At 30.6% G+C, this 19,634-nt stretch overlaps 1 protein-coding gene across 2 annotated transcripts in view; it reads right to left on the bottom strand.

Moving 5' to 3' along the window:
* Positions 1-19,634, bottom strand: part of LOC124953678 (protein sprint-like) — a 149,669-nt gene that overhangs the window by 101,123 nt on the left and 28,912 nt on the right. The window contains exon 2 of one of the 2 annotated variants that reach the window (XM_047505420.1): positions 6,959-7,226. In XM_047505420.1, coding sequence (XP_047361376.1) covers positions 6,959-7,039 — 81 coding nt within the window. In that variant the 5' untranslated portion in view covers positions 7,040-7,226. Of the gene's footprint in view, positions 1-572; positions 590-6,958; positions 7,227-19,634 lie in introns of those variants that run through there. The other variant, XM_047505426.1, reaches the window with a different exon arrangement.

Genomic DNA, 19,634 nt, shown 5'->3' with positions numbered 1-19,634 from the left:
TGCAAAAGAGTATGCTTAAACATGGATCCGAATGAAATAAATGTAAAAAAAGAAAAACGGGAAAAGGAAAAAAATACAATAATACATTTAAGAAAAATATGTTAATGTATGTTGTCGATAATATAGATAAAGTAGTTACCGACGAATGTAAATAAGTGATTTTCATTAATGAAAATGCAATGAAATAAAATTCTAATGATAGTATAATACCTGTACGTTAACGAATATCATTAACATTTCAAATAAGCGTAACACATAGGATATGCAATCTCATCGTACTAAAACATTTCTCTCGCTTTTTTATTTTAAAAAGCGAAGACGCTTAAGTTTTGAAATAGGATAGGTAATTAAAACGACATACTCATGCTCATAGACCGGGCAGCATTCTTAGCACGTACTTTGGACTTCAAGTTTAATGGAAGAACATCGTAAAATTCAAGTCTTAGCGTTGAAAATTAACGCCTTGAGATAACGCACCTTGATAATAAACGAACTCGTTGAGAGTTCTTATTCGGCAAAAAGAAAAAAAGACAAAGAAACAAAAATATTACAAAATATCAAATCCCTCTCACCTTTTACGATGTAAAACAAAATAACTTTTCGTTAAAATCACGAATCACATACTTCGAAGTATCTTATCGATTAAAAATGATCTTCGATAACATCATGTTTAACTAGATTTCACGAAACACTCTTGTTGTAATTAGAAAAAAAATTTAGATAGTAAATTTATAACGTTTTTGTTTTGTTTTCTTTCTTTTACAAACTATTCTAATTGTAATATTTCATATAAAAATTATTTTTCGCTCATTCTTTTCACTGTACATTATTTCGCGACGCTTTCAAAGAAGAAGAAGAAGAAGAAGAAGAAGAAGAAGAAGAAGAAGAAGAAGAAGAAAAAGAAGAAGAAGAAAAGTAAGAAGAATAATAGAATACGTTCGCGAGATCGACTCTAATGCAACTGACACAAGTGACCGCGCTGAACTTTAACACGAACGTATTGGTAGGTTACACGTAGAGGAACGGCAGGTTACCTAGGAATCGATACGAACGAAGCTCTACCACCGTGCGTTGCATTGCTATAGCAACATCTAATCAAAACAATCTATACGACTCCTTCTTCTTCTGTTCTTTCTTGAAAAATATCAAAGGAAAAATGATTGGAAAGGTTATATTACTAAAGCCTACTTATTAACATTGCTACTTATGAGAATTATTACCGAAGACAATCAACTTTTCTTTAAATAATACCGCTTTCTTTTATATTTTATTATTTACTCTTGACTATACAGAATGCTTATGAAATTAAATTTTTTTTCTTCTCTTAAAGAAAAACGTAAATAATATTTTAACAACTCAACGAGTGTTGTAAAATTATATTATTCAAATATAAAAAGAAATTATATATATATATATATATATATATATATAAAATTTCTAAAAATAAAAGATCTTTTAATAAAAGTCTTTTAATAAAAATAAAAATAATATTTATGACGTAAACGAACGACGTTAAGCAACAAAATTTGAATAAAAACATATGTTAAATAAAATGAACAGAACTTTCAATAGATCTATAATAAGATATATAAAAATAATATAAGAACATATATTCAATAAAGAAAATATCTAACGATTTATAATAAAAATGATCATCAACGCAATTGCTATCACTATTTCTGTAGACGATCGGTCCCCTTTAACTCGTCGACTTAAAGCACCGCTATCGACGTTGTTTTGTCGAGACAATAGTACTCGAAAAATATATATATGTAACCCGAACGCTGAGCAACGTTCTCTCAGAAACCATCATAGATTTTTCTTCAGTTCTCGACTTTTAGCGCCTAGTAGGCACCCTTACAAATAATTTAGCATCGTTTTAAGTTGATTGAAGAAGAAATTTATCGCGACCACGCTTGCCTACTTTACAAGCTTTCCTTTGCGTCCTGATTCTTACTACCGGATAAATTTCACAACTCTCGCAGAATTGAATAATATAACAGGAAATATACAGAGAATAAAGAAAAACAATTATTGAAAAAAAAATTAAATTAATGAACTATTTCCTTTGGAATTGTAATCATTGCAAACAGATCGGATCTTAATGAAATCTTGCATTTCAAATTATTATACGAATTAGCTAAAAATATTAACGTGGACCATATACATACATAAATCGATGTACTTATCAATATACGATATAATATAATTTTAATAAAACTAATATAATTAATAATAATAATATTAATGTAATTAAATTAATTATCATATATATATATATATATATATATATATATATATATATATATATATTATCCAAAAATTCTGTTTATTATAAAAGTACAATTATTATTAAATAAAAATTTTGAGATAAAATGAATAAAACTTTTTGATAAATCAAAAATTAATATTAAATTAAAAGTAATATAACAATAAATTTTATGCACGATAAAATATGTAATCCGTCTGGAATGTATCGATACTGTTTCGAAGGTGCTTGATTTGATTGTAATTGAAGATTTTGTGATAATAATGACGATCTGGTTTCCTTTGAACTATAACAAGAATAGAGAAAGAGGGAGAGAGAAAGAAAGAGAGAAACTATGGTTCAGTAACAACCTCTAGTGAAGCAAAATAATTTCTGCCGGAAGCACAATGAATTTGGTTGTCCTTTGCACTATCATAGGTGCAAGGGTTCTCCTTAATAGGGACAGGACTAAGGATGCTTCGTGACAAAGTAAACCCGCGCTACGGCTCGAAGGATATATCGACAGCTCGCCCACAAGAAACTTTCGAGACGCGACCCAAGTGACTAGGACGACGACTTACCTCCGACTAAATTGCACTCCACTGGGTGGCTCGATAAAACCGATATAAGCTATGAACACGTTCCAAAACGGGAGATATAAAACCGAAAACGAACTTTTTCTTTATTTCTTTCTATCTTATAGAATTTCTTGATTCTTTCATCTACTGTGATACTTTCGATGGATGAACGTTAATAAAAATCATTTTTAACAAAAAATAATTTCTTCTTAAGTTTTACGATACTATTACAAGATAGATAATAAATATCAACTTATTACTTTAATTGATTTCAGTGTTTATCGATCATTATCTATAATTAACATTGAATCGTGATTATCATCGACTATACAGGTTAATCTGTTGATGTAAAATAATAAATCTTATCGGAACACCGTGTATGTAAAGAGTAAGTAGACAGGTATATGAAAAATTCAGGACGCATGGCCAATTTGATTTCCGGTAGTAAACCGGTGAATAAAATGATATGCAAATCAAGAGTACCGATATCCTTTCGGGTGTGAAGGCGGTTTGATCGCTTACTATACGTACAACGTACATCGAGTGGATATTAACTATCGATCGATCCTTCTTAAGAGGTAATGATTATTTCGGGATTTAAAGGGAGTGCCTTTCGCTGTCGTATAATTAATACGATTTTGCGACAACGTTGAATTCGTTATTAATTCAACTATCTTCGCCTATCTCTCGGAGTAGTTATAATGTATAATAATTAAGTTATTTCTCTCTCTCTCTCTCTCTCTCTCTTTCTCTCTCTTTCTCTCTCTTTCTCTCTCTTTCTCTCTTTCCTCCCTCTCTCTCTCTCTCTCTCTCTCTCCTGATTTTCAACGTAATAAAAGGAGAACAGTCTCTGACCTGTTTTAGATTTGAAATCAATAAGTTCTGACATTCTAAAATAACGAAGTTGCTCCTTATTAAGCATAAAGGAAAACGCAGGATGAAACAAGAGACGACTTTTTGATAATGAAATTTTCATTAAATTTCATTGGTTTTGATGAATCGAATTAGACTTAAATTTTTTTTCTTTTCTTTTCTCCTTGAAAAACAATTAAATAAAATGTCGTAAAGGTAAAGAGTATAGAAAAAAAATATTGCTTTAAAATTCAATGCATAACTTAAGTCTTGATATTTTTGCGAAAGGAAGAAAGTTAATTAATGAAAAATTCAAGCGAGGAGAACATGGGGCGGACACAGGCGAGCAGGGGAGGAAAAATGTAGAAACCAGGAACGTTCGAACGATTATGCAACGAGACAGGTTTTCTTTCTCTCTCTCTCTTTTCGTTTCTCTCCGCGCATGGTACTCGACTCTTCGTGTGGTAGTGGCCATATTACGTCCCTCTTTTCTCGGCTTAAAAACGCGCTCTCTGGCTTGGCACGTGGATAAGAACAGATGGTCCTTTCGTCCCCACGAAGCCACGTAAGCCGTGCGAGTTAATGCTCGGCTGAATATTCACAAGTAGTTGCAACCTACCATTCTTCTTCTAAAGCTGCGTTTATGACGCGTCGACGCCTTAAAAGTGCCTACTCTCTTCCATCTTTTCCTTCTCATCCTCCTCTTCATCCTCCTCCTCTTTTACCGCAGAAAGAGGATGATAGTATTAGATCGTTGCATAATTTCTCTCGTATTTCATATACATATGTATTATAGAATTCTACTGTCAAAAACATGAAATTTGTATTATGTCTATAATTAATAAGATGTTTATTAAAACGATAGAATTGTTGTAATCCTTAACGATCAACATATAGTTAATTATAAATATAAATATTTTTTCAAAATTATATCACTTTTAATTTTATCCAAAAATATGAGAGAAATTATCTAACAATACATTTGATAATTGATTTAAATTTTTAATAAGTTTATTAACCTCACTGGATGATTCAACGATCAAATGTAAATAAGATCTTTGTCAAAAATTATAAATAAAGTTTACTAAAAAATATTAATCCTTGAAAGTCGAGGGTATAACATTATCTACTTCTCGTCAAAGTTTAAAAATCGCTTTCTACCTCTGTCTGTCTGTCTGTCTCTCTATCTCTCTTTTTCCCTCTCTCTCTCTCTCTCTCTTTCTCTCTTTCTCTCTATTTATTTCTTGACACGCGCGGAAATGAAAAGGAAATACAACAGACATTAATTCTAGCAAAAGCACGAGTAACATCATTTTCTGGTATGACAGAATTTGCATGAAAACGATTTCGTAGCTTCTCGAGTGAACTCGGTTGGACTCGGTGATGAGTCCAAACGTCATCTTTCCCCTAAGTAATTCGTCAAATATAAATGATGATGCCTTTGAGCTCCCTTGTTCGACTTTCAGAGATTGAAAATTTCAACGGACACCTGACTTCGCAGCTAAACCTTCAAAATCTACGTATGCATATACCCATATGGTATACATATTCTATAAATATTATATTTCATGTAGAGTACACACGTTCTTTCCTTTTTTTTTTATGATTTTATTCATTCTCTTTTTTTTTCTTTTTTATTATTCCAGTGAGAAAAACTCAAATATTGTTTACAACAGTAAACCCAACAAACCCACTGAGATCGTTCATCCCTTCGTCCTTCCTCCCAAACGAATCGGAATATTTCAAAGTTCACTCACTAGGGAGGGTTACTCACGAAAATTTAAATTCTTTGGGCGTAGGTACCGACGACGATTGATGACGGCTGGAATGATGACGTTAGGGAAGGAAGAGTATGAAGGGACACAAAAAATAAAAACAAGAAAGAACGTATATAATCAAACTGGCGACGATGACGATAATAATAAGAGAGAAGGTAAAATAAGGGGAGAAAGTAGGACCGACGAAGGGCGAGAAGAAACTTTCTCTTCTGCAGTTACTCCTTCTGAGAAAGACAGGGGAAGTTTGACCTACGAAAATTTCCTACACCTTCCCCTTTCCCTCTTTTCTCTTTTCCTTCGACCTTCTCACGACGATACTTATCGTCTTTTCTGATAAATGGCACCACTTTTACTCCCTTCAACCCCTCGATCATCGTCTCTTCCCATTTTGTCCGCCACACACAATTTCCCTTCCATCTTTCTCCCTCCCTCCCCCCTCTCTCTATTTCTCTTTTGTCGTACGAGAGAACGCATTACGTAAAAGACTTCGACTTCTTTTGGACGAACATACACCGATCTGTACGACTGATTCTTATAACGAGAGCATATATGATATACTGTTATATATTGGACGTCGTGGGCACAATTATAAGGACATTCGCATGATCATTGTCAATTTTTATGATCCTTGAATAAAACTGCGGCATGATACCATATCCAATTAAAATTTTGGTGAGTATTATTTTTTGTCGAGATAATTAATTACTCTTTTTTTTTTCTTGTCTATTTAATGTTTTTCTTTGATCGACCTTTCACTTTCTTTGCATTTATTTTAAGACATATTGATTGAATTATTATCTTTTTTATATCTGTAATATTTATATATTTATTAATGAAATCTTTAATTATTGATATATTCTCGTTGGCGAAGATCGTAAATCAGTTTACGAAAAAGGCAGAAAGGAAAATCGTCGCCGGGAATGATCTCTCGATGGGTCAAAGATGTTGCTCATTAATTACATTCATCCGTGGAAACTTTAGTGACACTTTCGATTAAACGGTCGTACTTTAAACTCCTTTCTTTTTAAACGAAACTTCGGAACATTAAATATCCTGCAATGAACTTTCTCCGATGATGAAGCGAAATACGATTAGTGAGGCATTAAAAATTATCGTTATTTTTTTTCTCTCGAAACAATATTTCGTACGCGTCACGATCAGTAAGATTATTATTAATGACAGGTAAATGAGCCTTCTTGAAAATGAAAATGAAGCTGAGTACTAATGAGACTTTTAGTAATTTACGTAATAATGACCTTTTCCTTTTTCAAGCGCACTTGTTGATGATTATTTTTCCCTTCATACATTCATAACGATTTTTTTTTCTTTTTTTTTTTTTTTTTGATAATTAAATATGTAAATTAATCGCACATGAAACGTAATTCCCAAATGAGAATTAATTCGAAAATATACAGAACCTTATCAAAATTAAACAAGTATGCGAATTCCTCCATTTCAGCGTGTTAATTATTACGCCGACACATGACACTGTTTGTACTCACGAGCAAATAACTGGATGCATTACTACTAGTGGATTCCCTCTTTCTCGGAGACCCGAAGTCTCTTTGGACCAGAGACGTCATCGTCTTCTCATATTAATCACTGTACCATGGCGACTGTGTAGAGCACATGGAATGATTAATTAAAAGCTGTCCAAGACCAGAGATAAAGAGAAGGGTTCTCTCGTTGATTCCTTTTCGACGAACGTCAATGCGATTCGTGTCATTGGTCAAAGACATTGATTTCTTAACCGTCTTTCTTCTCTATCATCTGTAACAAGAAAGAACGATAATAGTGATTGAAAAGTTTTTTTAATCACAGTTCTATTCGAGAGGTCACGATATACAATTCTATAGTACAACTTTTGAAGTGCGAATGAAAATATAACACGAAATATTGGTGGTTTTAAGAAAATTATACAATTATATTTTCTTTTAGATTATCATTTGTTGGCATCTGTATTTCTACAAAATTTTACATTATGTTCAATTCGTCTCTAACAGTAAAATTAATCCTTTTGAATAGTAACAATTATAAACAATTTGGAGCAAAACTTTGCCTCAATTCGATGATATTCATAAATTTTCAAATTAATGTCTTTTTCTTTTTTGTCTACTATTGACAAGCGTACACAAAAAAAAAGAAATGTACAGAAAATATCTCCAACATATTTCCTGACTTCGTTATTCCTTAGAATATTTTTGACCTTACTGATAAAATCCCAGAATTATACGTCGTAGCCTCACCTTATCAAAGTTATCATTATCTAGACATTATTCGCAATATTGAAATGAATATAATTTCAGTTGATTAACTTTTCATTTTCCTTCCCTCCCTATAACAATAATCAATTAATTATTATTATGTAGTTAAAATCGTTAACTAAAGAGACTTTTTAGTTTTCAGGAAGAATAGAACTATGTCGTTGATATTTTCAAGGCCGTGACCTTATGAGTAACGAGCATGAGAAAAATTTCATGGTTCTGCGGCTAGATCATTTAACAGTGGAAAACAGATAAAGCCTGAATAGCGGATAAATCGTACTTCGCGGATATCCCGGGAGAACACAATAGGAGATGGGGAAATCGTCTGGGAAGAATATTCTCCTTTTCCAAGAGGTAAACGAGAGGAGGTAGAAAGGCCGAAGTCAACGAAACTAGCGGTTCAAAGAAAAACGGAAAACTTATTACCTACCTACCGTCGGCCGTCGTTATAACTCAATTCTTGAATATTTATAACGATTAAGTTTCTCTCGGAGCTTCGCACATTCTGTAAATATATATCGTGGTGCTATGTCGTAGGATTATTAAGACGCAAGTAACTTGGAAATAATTTCACTTGAAATAAGAAGCATATATTATCCAATATTCTTATTTAAAATATATATCCAAAAATTTCTTTTCATAGTCGAATTTTAGATAATAAAAAACAAAAAAAAAAAAAAGAGAAAAAAAATATATTTTAAACTTTAAAAAAATGTATACAAAAGATTAAGATATATCTGAAAATACAAAGATCTCTAAAAGAATTTGTTTACATCTCTTACTATAGTTTGTCTGAAATAATGTATGAATGAATAGTCTTGAAACTACATTAAGTAATGTAGTAAAAATAAATATTTGAAATAAACCTCCACTATAATGATAAAGAAGAGCTCGATGTATTCACAAAAGGTTGCCCTTTCTACTCATATTATCTAATCAGAAAAATGTCAATTAAATTTTGTTTACATTGTTATGAACCAATTTCCGTCAAACATCTCTCGATAGAATATTATTCAGTAAATAACCTATGATTAATCTGTCTTTCCGCTTATATAATAAAATCTTTGAATAATTTTAATGAAATAGAAGAAGTTAAGAAAATTATTGGCAAACTCAAAAATTCCAAATGAAATCTGTGTCAGAGAATAAATTAATATTAAGATGTTTTATCAGTTTGTTAGTCGTTTAAAAACTGCTAATATTGAACGGGACATGAATAATTTATAAGAAAGAAATAAATAAATAAGTAAAAAAAAAGAAAAAAGCATAAACAATTTGATAATGACGAAACGAAAGAAATTTCAAAAAAATTCTAAAGAACTAACGAAAAGAAATTTGAACTTATGTTCGTGTCTTTAGATTCATGAATAATCATGTAATTTACGTTCTGACGTAATTAGCCGACGAGATAATTCGATATCGATCGGTTAAATTATCACATAATGCAGAAACGATAACGACGACCAAACGATTAAAAATTCCTGTTCAAAATTTCAAATTGTTATTCCGAGTAACGAAGCAACGTAAAAACTCGTATTACACTTTTGTGATTTTTAATCTCCTATATTCGTTTTCTCTCTCTCTCTCTCTCTCTCTCTCTCTCTCTCTCTCTCTCTCTCTCTCTCCCTTTCTCTGATATTCCAACTATTCCACCGCTAGCTAAAAATAACAAGTATGACGACGACAGCGTCGAACGAGTTGTTTTAATATATTCTAACAAAACAATTACGCGAGCTTCGAAAGTCAGATATTGTAATCTATCCAAATTTTCTCTGCATACATGGCCGATGTACATACGTATTTATTTTAAATTCCATGCCATTTTTCTATCTCTTTTTTCGTTCCATACACAAGTTTATGTACGATTTTAAAGTATGCAATGTATATGTACGCTCGCGGATTAAATCGCTCAGGATTCGAAACTCGTTTCAGGATCTCCGAATTTATGAGCGTGAATTATCGTACGATGAGTACCGTACGAAAGATACAACTGAGAAAGATTATATAAAAAGATCGTGGATGTTATTTAACGAACGTCTTCAAAACGCCTTAAAATAATAATTTTTCTCGAATGTGTTAAAGAGAAATCGAGTTGAGAAATAATCTCACAACCGATTGAAATCCATTAGTACAGTTTTTGTTTGTCTTAATTATATAAACGATAATACGATATAAGTGTCGAATTAAATCAATTAAATTATCTTTCGGATGGGATCAAAGGATGATACAAGATTTCCTTGATGAAAAGCGTATTAAAACAATGTCATTAAGCGTAATGTATCACTGTCATGAGATTGACAGTGATATAATGTATCTTTCGATGAACATAAAAAAAAAAAAGAATCAATCCTGATTAGAAGCAAAGAAAAGCTACCTGCCACTTAAAAGATTTCTGATAATAAGAAATTTTTTTTCCTGCGAACTTTTTTTCTATCCAATTAAAAGTAGAAATCTAACTTGTCATAGAAGTACAAGTTATCGCGTTAGAAGCTTGGATTATGCGAGTTGAAGAACATGAAGAAAGGAACGGAGAAATATAACGCTTCCATCGAAGTTAACTTCTTATCTCGAGGACGGAAGGAAAGTGTCAAAGTGAAACAGAACGAATTACCCTTATCTCGAGAAAGTTGAGCCAAGTACCGGATTCCCTCAAATACCGACCGAAATAAGAACGCGTCTAGTCCTTCCTTCTTCGACCAAAGAGGAATTAAGGAGGAAACAAAGATCAAATAAAGCATAAATCCGTTGTCTCATGTTTGGACAGGCAATTTGCCAAAAACGAAAAAAAAAAAACAAAGAGATAGAAAAATACATATTTGCAACACAAAATAGAAAATATCTTGTTTTTTTCTTTTTATCGCCAAGAAAATTGATAGTATACTATTCTATAAATTATAGCTAGTAACAATTAAATCAATACAAATATATAACATTTATAAGGATATTTATCTACGTGTAATATATAACATTATTTTGTTTTAAGATAAAACAATAAAATATTTAATGTTAAATTTATATCCACAATTTTCAAAATAAAACGTTTAAATAAAAACTCTGGACAACTTTCGCAATTATGCGTGTACTTGTATAAAAATCAATAAATAAATGAATAAATAAAAGAAAATAAGAAAAAAAAAAAAAACATCTATCTTGATAATAACATAACGGTAATCTTTATTTCTTCTTGTTTTCCGTTATAGCAAGTTATTACTTGATCTAATAATTAACGTAATTAGTTTCTATCACACAAAAATAGTTCGTAGCGAGAGAATTTCTATCATTATCGAACATTAACTCGTTCCCTTATTGAAGATTCAAACGATTTTGCAAGTCGATTTTAATCGAAACTAATCAAAGACAGAAAGCAGCTTCCTTGGGTTACGTACGAAGACGTTGATCATTAGTAACTTCTAACGCAACGTCACGCGCTCAATCGACTCGTTTTATCGGCACAAGATTCTTTATAGAAGTATCGATTGAAGAGAAAGTTCGATCCTGAAATTTCTAACTAGAAAATTACGCAATAATTTTCAAACGCCTTTATAACTTTCCAGTTTCCTTTCATGATTCTGCATATAGTTAATTTTTGGTGACTTGTAATAACCAAGATACGATTTTGCGATATTTTTAACGTTATGTATGAATATAATCGGTACATATATGAAATGATTTTTCATATATGCATATATGTGTATGTATTATATATATATATATATATATATATATATATATATATATATATATATACACAATCAGGGATAAAAATAAATGGACAGGTACTGGAAATAGATATGGACTAATACCAGTTTTACATATTTAAGTTTTATTATATATTTTTATTTATTAAATAATCTACATATACTATAAGAATTGAAACTTATATTTACATTTTTATATATACAAGCCATACGTAAAGAAAATGTCAGACATTTATCAAGAGACAAAAATAAATGCATATATTACATAATAAAATAAATAATAAATGAAATATCAAATAAAATTAATATTTTATATAGATACTGTCCTTTGCTTGAATTGCTTGTTTCTAAACATCATGATGAATAACTGTTTATATATTTTCAATATAATTTTTACTAATATTTTCGAACGTTGATTGTAATTTTTTGAAAAAATCTATCTATTTATATCACTCGTTTGATGGAATCCTCGCATCCATAAGTTCTCTATAGAATTGAAGTAGAAGTTTTGTGTCCGCCATTCAAGCAATTTAATATTCCAATCTTCAAAAAAAAATCTTTTCTTAATAGTGTCATTTTTCAAGGTTATTGTCCTTTTGAAAAACAAATTCTTCGTCGAGACTCATTTTTTATAACACTGTCTCTTCGAAACTTTCGTATACTTATTTGCATGTATACTTATTTGCATCTATTACTATCTTTACTTATTTATGAATACTTATTTATATTCAATGATTTCATCAATTTTTACTAACGTATTAGTATATCAGTATATGAAAAATCAAATTTAGCAATTGACGTAATGAACGGATTATTTATACATTTCATTCTTTTTTTCTCCAGACTTCGTATTTATTTTTTAATTGCTACAACTCAAATTTAGTTTTACCATTACATATTATATATTCCCAGAATAATATATTGGCATATTTAAATATTTTCTATTTGCAAAAACTAAACTTTTTGATTAATATTTATTTTATTAATATGCGATTTATGTCTGGCCTTGTAACTTTTAATTCAGCAATCTTCGTTTTATTATTTTTGTTGAATCATATAATCCTAATATTTCTGGAATATTTCTAAAACACTTTTTATACTTTATATTTTATACACTTTTAAAAATATTATACTTCGAAGCTAACGCACGATAATTTAATTCATTACATTACATAAAACAATTAAATGACGAATATGATATTAAATTTTCTGTTTTTGGTATTCCGTAATTAGTTCAATTCAAATGAATTTAATTTTACAAAACCTGAATTGATATATGGTAATTTATTAAAAACAATTTATTTAATCTATACATGTGTCTAAAGTTTATTTATATCAGACAATAACATAACCAAGTGTCCTTTTATTTCTGTGTTTCGATAAATAACTGACATTTATCGTTAAGTATGGCTCTTTAACACAAAAATATAAATATAAATTGTTTACTTAATAGTCTATGTATTATAAGGATATATAATAAATAAAACACAAATTTATAATAATAGTACTTACGGATTCGATTAAATTTCATTTATATCTACTTTTAGTTATTTTTCTCCCCGACTGTATATATGTGTATACATTTTTAATAAAATATATGATAAAATAATATTTTTACAAGTTTACTCACGAAATTTAATTATTTTCGTTATACATCACATCACCATGAAAGCTCATGACACTCTTAAAGTTCACAAACGACTGAAAGTTGCTCCTTTCTATACAGTTTGACTATGCCAATCGTTTATGTCCTTTGTTTATGTTTCACACGACTATATCAAAACGTTTATACAAAACTTCTAATAAGCTTCCTAAAGACTAATATTATGAATATTAAAGTTCCCAAATCGATATATTCTTACGTTAATTCACTCATATTTAATACAATCATTAAAAAGGTGCTATTCAATCATTTTCATTGTAATTAATTAAGAAAGAAAAATGTTTATAGAATTCTTTAGAAATATCATAAAATTGAGTACTCGAAGATGATGAAATAATCCTATGAAATTGAGTTCCTCTTCCACGAAGTACGTTTTAGAAAACAAAGGGTATTGCCTCGGGGCAAACATCGACCTTCCACGAATTTAATATACTCTTAATTATATTCGCCTTGCAAACATGAGAGCTTTCACGATATAACGTATACTCACACAAAATATAAAAGACGAACGAATTGAGGAGAATCGCTCGATTATTTTCAATATCTTGAAAGTTTCCTATTGTAGTTGTTAAAAAACTTCAAGGAAATTTAAATGAATGAGTTTGAAAATACTTTTTCATTGTTCCTTAAATTGTATATACATACATATCAATACATCGTATCGTTCAGAATGTAATTATTTATTATAACGAAAAATAATTAAGAACAATTATCTAGAAAGTATAGAAAAAGGGAAGTCTGATCCTAATTACTCGTATCTATTCAAAGAAATGAACTATAAGTAGCGCATCGCAGGCATATAACTCAGCAAATTATTAACAAATTTGTGTAATACCGCAGGACTTAACGAGCGAAGTTTCGGACTAAGGTTCAAGCCAAAGGGACATAATGGATTAAATTTAAAGGCAACGGGAGTCAAGAGTCAAGGGTACGATGTCTGTTGTTTTCTCATTCCCGATTACGATCTCAAAGACATTAAGTACATAGTTTCACGTGCGACTATTTTTCGATTTAAATTTTCATCATATCAAACTAAAAGAATGTTCTCTGCTTCAAGGCTTCTATAATTCTAAGAAATATAATTATATCAGTTAATTAGTAGATACATCTATACATATCGAGCACATTGTACGTTAAAACTGGAATAAATAATTGATGTTAAAGGAATCATCGCGTTAAATCGATCGTAATTTTTTAAAATTGCATATATTTCTACAAGAAGTTGTTACCCAAAGCGTAAACTTTTTTTTATTAAATTTAAATTAATTAAAAAAAAAAAAAAGGAATAATAAAAAAGTAAAAAGAAAAATGTAAACAAGGAATATTTAATATTTACACGAGAAAAATTAAATACTATTTTTTTTTTTTATTTTTGTTAAATCTTTTTAATGATCCTTCAAAGTTTCACGTTAACTCGATTTATCGACGACAGAATTTTCATTACAGACCAAGAGTTTCGAAAGGCAATCAGAAATTATGGTCTTTGTTTTCATTCGATCATGGTCGTTACGAGAGAGGGTGCGAAATCTATTGCGAATCGAGACTACCGTAATAATTTTCAAACTCTTAAGGATTGCTATTTCTTTTCCTCGGTCACAAAAAGGAACGAGCGCCGTCGTCCCTTTTTGTGATCTACTCGTTCCCTTTACGCTTTTTTCGGGATTGCTATGTGAACGACTCTACTGACGAAAGTTACCGAATAAAGTACTCGTGTGAATATTCATTTTTGCATGGATTTTTACAAGTCCGATTGTAAATATGCTCGTGACATTTCTTTCTTAGAAATGGGAATCTGCATGTTATTTTTTAGTATCTTATCATGTGTTTATTTATTATTTTTATTCTTTAAACGGTTAACTATGTCTTTACAGTACGTAAGCGAAATATAATTTAATCTATACACTTTCATTTTATATTTAACTCTCGTTTCTTCGTATTTTATAAATTTACCCTATTAGATTTTTGCTTTTCTACTCAGTAATAAAAAAAAAATGAATGAAACACATTTTAATCGACGGTTGCTCATTTTGTAACTCTATTTTATTGAAGATCTTGAAGGTAAACAAAACAATATGTATAAATTTTAATGATACACGATCATTATGGGAGATCACTTTATGGCATATAAAAATGAGTAAAATTTTCGAATTTTTTCCAAAGATAATCACTAAATGAAACATTTTTTTGAGTTATAAAAATTTAACTTTCAACTTTATGTAACAATCTTTTTACGTCAAAATGTTACAAAATGGCGGAATTATTCGTTCATTTCAAAATCTTACTTCCAGAAACATCGATTACTGGCCGTCATTATTGTAAAGGAGTGGAATGTCTAAAATGAAAAATTCTAGTTGATATACTGATAGTATTCTTTATTTTATTATTTAAAATTTAGTTAAGAATTTCCAAAATATTCAATTGTTCTAGAAATGGTAGCAGTATTTATTAAAAAGAAAAATCAATTTAAATGTTTATAAGAAATTATATATAAGAAATTATATAAGAAATTATATAATTGAAATAAAATCATACGCTACATTGTAGAATACTTTATGTAGAATATTCTCTCCAAATTTGAACAAAGTCGAACGTGTAATAATGGAGATTTTGTGTTATGTCGGCCAATTGGAAAAGCACAGTTTCCAAAGAAACATAAAAGTTTTAATAATATATACCTATATACTGTGTCTAATAAATGACACAATGTTCTATATACTTGAAACTTGGAGAAAATTAAATAAATACAACAAAATGAAAAAAAAAAAAAAAAATTTTTTTTTTTTAAATACCCAGAAGCAAACATCGACTTTTACGAGTAACTGCTTTATCTATCCCATAATATAAAACAGATAAATCTACAAATACATATATATATATATATATATATACAGAAAGAGAGAGAGAGAGAGAGAGAGAAAAGGAAAGAGAAAAACACATTTGGAAATTTGAACATATGTAACCTTTAAAACCCCTTTAAAATTTGATACGATACGATCAAAGTGAAATCCCGAAGAGAAAAAAAGACCGAAAGGAAATGGAAGAACTTGTAAACGGGACCGAACTCGATCCCGAGACAAAATTATCTTAAATTGACCAAACGATTCGGCCCGCATACTCTTACGCAGACTTCTTCGGAATTGAAACGAGCCTTGACGAGAACGTCTGCATCGTGTTCTTTCGTATCGTCCTTTGGGCTCTATACTGTTCTATAGTAAGTACCTACCTACTGTATATAAAATAAAGACAAAGAAAGAGAGAACGAGAGAACAAACGAGTCGCGCTTCCCTATCCACCCACGTAAAATAGAGATCCACTTAACGCCTTGAACGATAAACATATCGACCTAACGTTCTAGTACAGAATTCTCTGTTCGAGATCTAGGCGAATACACGAACTAACACGAACATTGGGTGTCGTAGGTCGACTGAATAAATTTTGACCTACTGTCTCTCTCTTTCTCTCTCTTTCTCTCTCTCTCTCTCTCTCTCTCTCTCTCTTTCTCTCTGTCTTTCTATCTATCTATCTCTCTATTTCTTTCTCTATTTCGCGCTTACACATCTTATATATATATATATATACATACGTTTGAACTCGCACGAGAAACAAGGAATACATGAGAACAGAAAATATCCTATCGGTTTGTTCTCGAACAACCGTTTTCTTCCGTGCCGAACATTTCTATATAACCTACAGTCAGTCGATGAAAATGTTCCCAAAGCCACGTGCACTTTGCCGCACAAGGAGAAGGTCCTTAATACGACGGTACTAAAGTGATTTTATCGGAAATCCTTTTATCGTACTGGTATTATTCGATCCTGAAATTGTTTCGTTCTCCGATCGAACAAAAAGCCTTCTCTTATAAGACGAAACACAAAGAATATTGTAAATTCGATGAACGATTATCATAGACCGTAGTAATTCAACGATGAAATAAAACTTCTAATCAATTCTATTCTATGTTCCTTCTTTCGTAGATACATTCAAAGTAGATAAATAAATATATTTATAAAAACAAAAAGGAATAAAAAATAAAATTGTTGATTAACGAAATTTGAAAAATAATCGATGATGCCAACGTGAAGGAATGAAGAGAATGAATATGTCGCTAAATAACTATTCACAAAATCACGAAGGAGTTTTCAAGAGGTCACCGAGTTCATGGAGTCGCGTTTCCACAGAAGCTACATTCCACGAATGCGTCGGCCGTACTTCCTGTTGCCTGAATGAAACGTTCCCTTGGTATTTCCAAGATAAAAAGAAAGGTTTTGCTCGTGGGTTCCTTAAATTATCAAAAGACAGTAAAAGAAATAAGAAATCATTCGCTGAAGAGAAAAAATAAAAAAGAAAAGAAATATACACGTGTCTTTATTTTCGATCGAATTTCACGTTTTTCAGACTTTAATCATTATTTTATATTGTCTGATAAACTCCAAAAAGTGACATGCTGATCTATATAATTCATTGACCGTACGTATATATTATATACACACGCGCGGGCGAGTGCGGGCATACATATAACATATCTAAACAATAAAAAACCAACGTGCGAAAGGAACTCTTACTCGTTTTACGAACGTAGGTAATGAATAATGGAAAGCCAAAACTGGAGGAAAGTCTGATCCTTTTGGGTTTTCCACGTGTCAACCAAACCACAGTGAACCTTCTATTGCCGTTTAAACTCGGTTTTAGTTTGTTCACGTGGGGTTTAATCCTCTGAGGAACGACGAAACTTCATCGTCTTCTCTTCTTTGGAAACGCACGTACACTCACAGAGAGACACAACTACACAACTACACTCTCATCAAAACGATTTATCAATCTCCAAATGTCTTGTTTCTTAAAAGTAAGAAAACGTGATATTAAACAAAAAAAAAAAAGAAAAAAAATTATAAAGAAATTACTTAAACAAGAAATATATTTTCACTACGCAACGTATTTTTTTGCTTTTTTTCTTATCGTTTTATTTATTTTCGTATCTCTTCGAAAGATACACCGAAATTAATCTTTTACATTTCTACAAGACACCGAAAGATAACGTAAAAAAAAAAGAGATAAAATGCGTCCTTCTCGAACTTCGTCTCAATACTTTCACCAAATTTCCGTCGAAGATATATCGAACTTCTTGAAGAAATTATTCTGAAAAGAGCGCGTTGAAAGTACGATGATCATGCGGTGTGAACCGAGTACCACTGCTTACGGCATTAACACCGTCAACGCCATCAACCTCTCTTCTTTTCCACCACCACCACCACCACCACCATCATCACTACTAACAAGACCATCACCATTACTACCATGATTACAATTATTAACAGTGAGTCCACAAACACATTCTATGTATATATATACAAACGACAACGTTATGCTAAGACGATACAATTTTCAAACCTAATTTCCATGATTATGCGATCATGTAAATTTCCATGTAGATACAGGTGTGATGATATTATTAAATGTTTATTGTAATACAAAAAAAAAAACCACGATATTTTTTATTATTTTTTACCTTGTTACGTAAGCGTAGAATTGGAATAATTTTTTATTAGATTTGTAATATTGAGAATAAATTTATAGTATACTCATATTTGATTATTTTTCTTGTTATTTTTTTTTTTTTTTTCTTAACTCCCTCTTCTTTCCTTATAGTATTTTTTTTTTAACAGAAGTTCAATTCCGATTTACGAAAGTACAGAATTCGTTACGTTTAATCGATCAATCAAAACGTAATGAATCCATGAATTGCGTTTATTTTAGAGAACGATGCCGATATAATTTTAGTAATGGTCCAAAAGCGGCGCAAAGCGCACGTGGATGCAAAGCTTTGGAGCGAAGACGTACGTGCTAATGAATCACGCAGTCAAAATATACCTAGTGCGCTCTTCGCACGAGCAGCATATGCGTTCGTTGGTAGAAAGTGAAAAAGAAAAAAAAAAAAAAAAAAAAAAAAAAAAAAGAAAAAGAAAAGAGAAAAAGAGAGAAAAAAAAAAGAAAAAAGAGGTGTACGACCGTGTATTAATAAACGTGCACACGCGTTTATAGTCGTACTCTGCCCGATGAAATAATACTCGTTGCCCATCGAAAAATATCTTCATTATTTTCTTTTTCTAAGATACTTTTAAACGAACGCTTTAAAAAAAAAAAGAAAAAAAAAAAAAAAAAAAAACAATATTTGAAATTCAACTCTTAATATAAAAGATATTAGATACAAAAAATGATTGGTATATATTAATCTTTATAAAAAAATTTCTAATTAAAATTTATCATTGTTGCCTTATATTTTTATTGCACTAGATTTACGATATTCGTTCCTTTGTTGTCATATCACGAATATTATCGTGACACGAGATAAAACGCAATTTGAGAGTATGACAGAGAGTAGTAACAGATATAATAGACATACATATGCATACACATACGCGAGTGCTACGCACGCACGCACGCACGCACGCACACACACAAATAACACAAAAGCACGGCTATTCCCCTTACGGAACATACATATGTATCCCTAACGTCCAGTAGCAATTAAATCAAAACGATCGACTCTTGGTAA

This window comes from Vespa velutina, chromosome 13 (genome assembly GCF_912470025.1).
Source record: "Vespa velutina chromosome 13, iVesVel2.1, whole genome shotgun sequence".
Classification (NCBI taxonomy): domain Eukaryota; kingdom Metazoa; phylum Arthropoda; class Insecta; order Hymenoptera; family Vespidae; genus Vespa; species Vespa velutina.
Note: the sequence above shows the minus strand (reverse complement) of the source record. Positions and strands in the feature narration are given on the sequence as shown.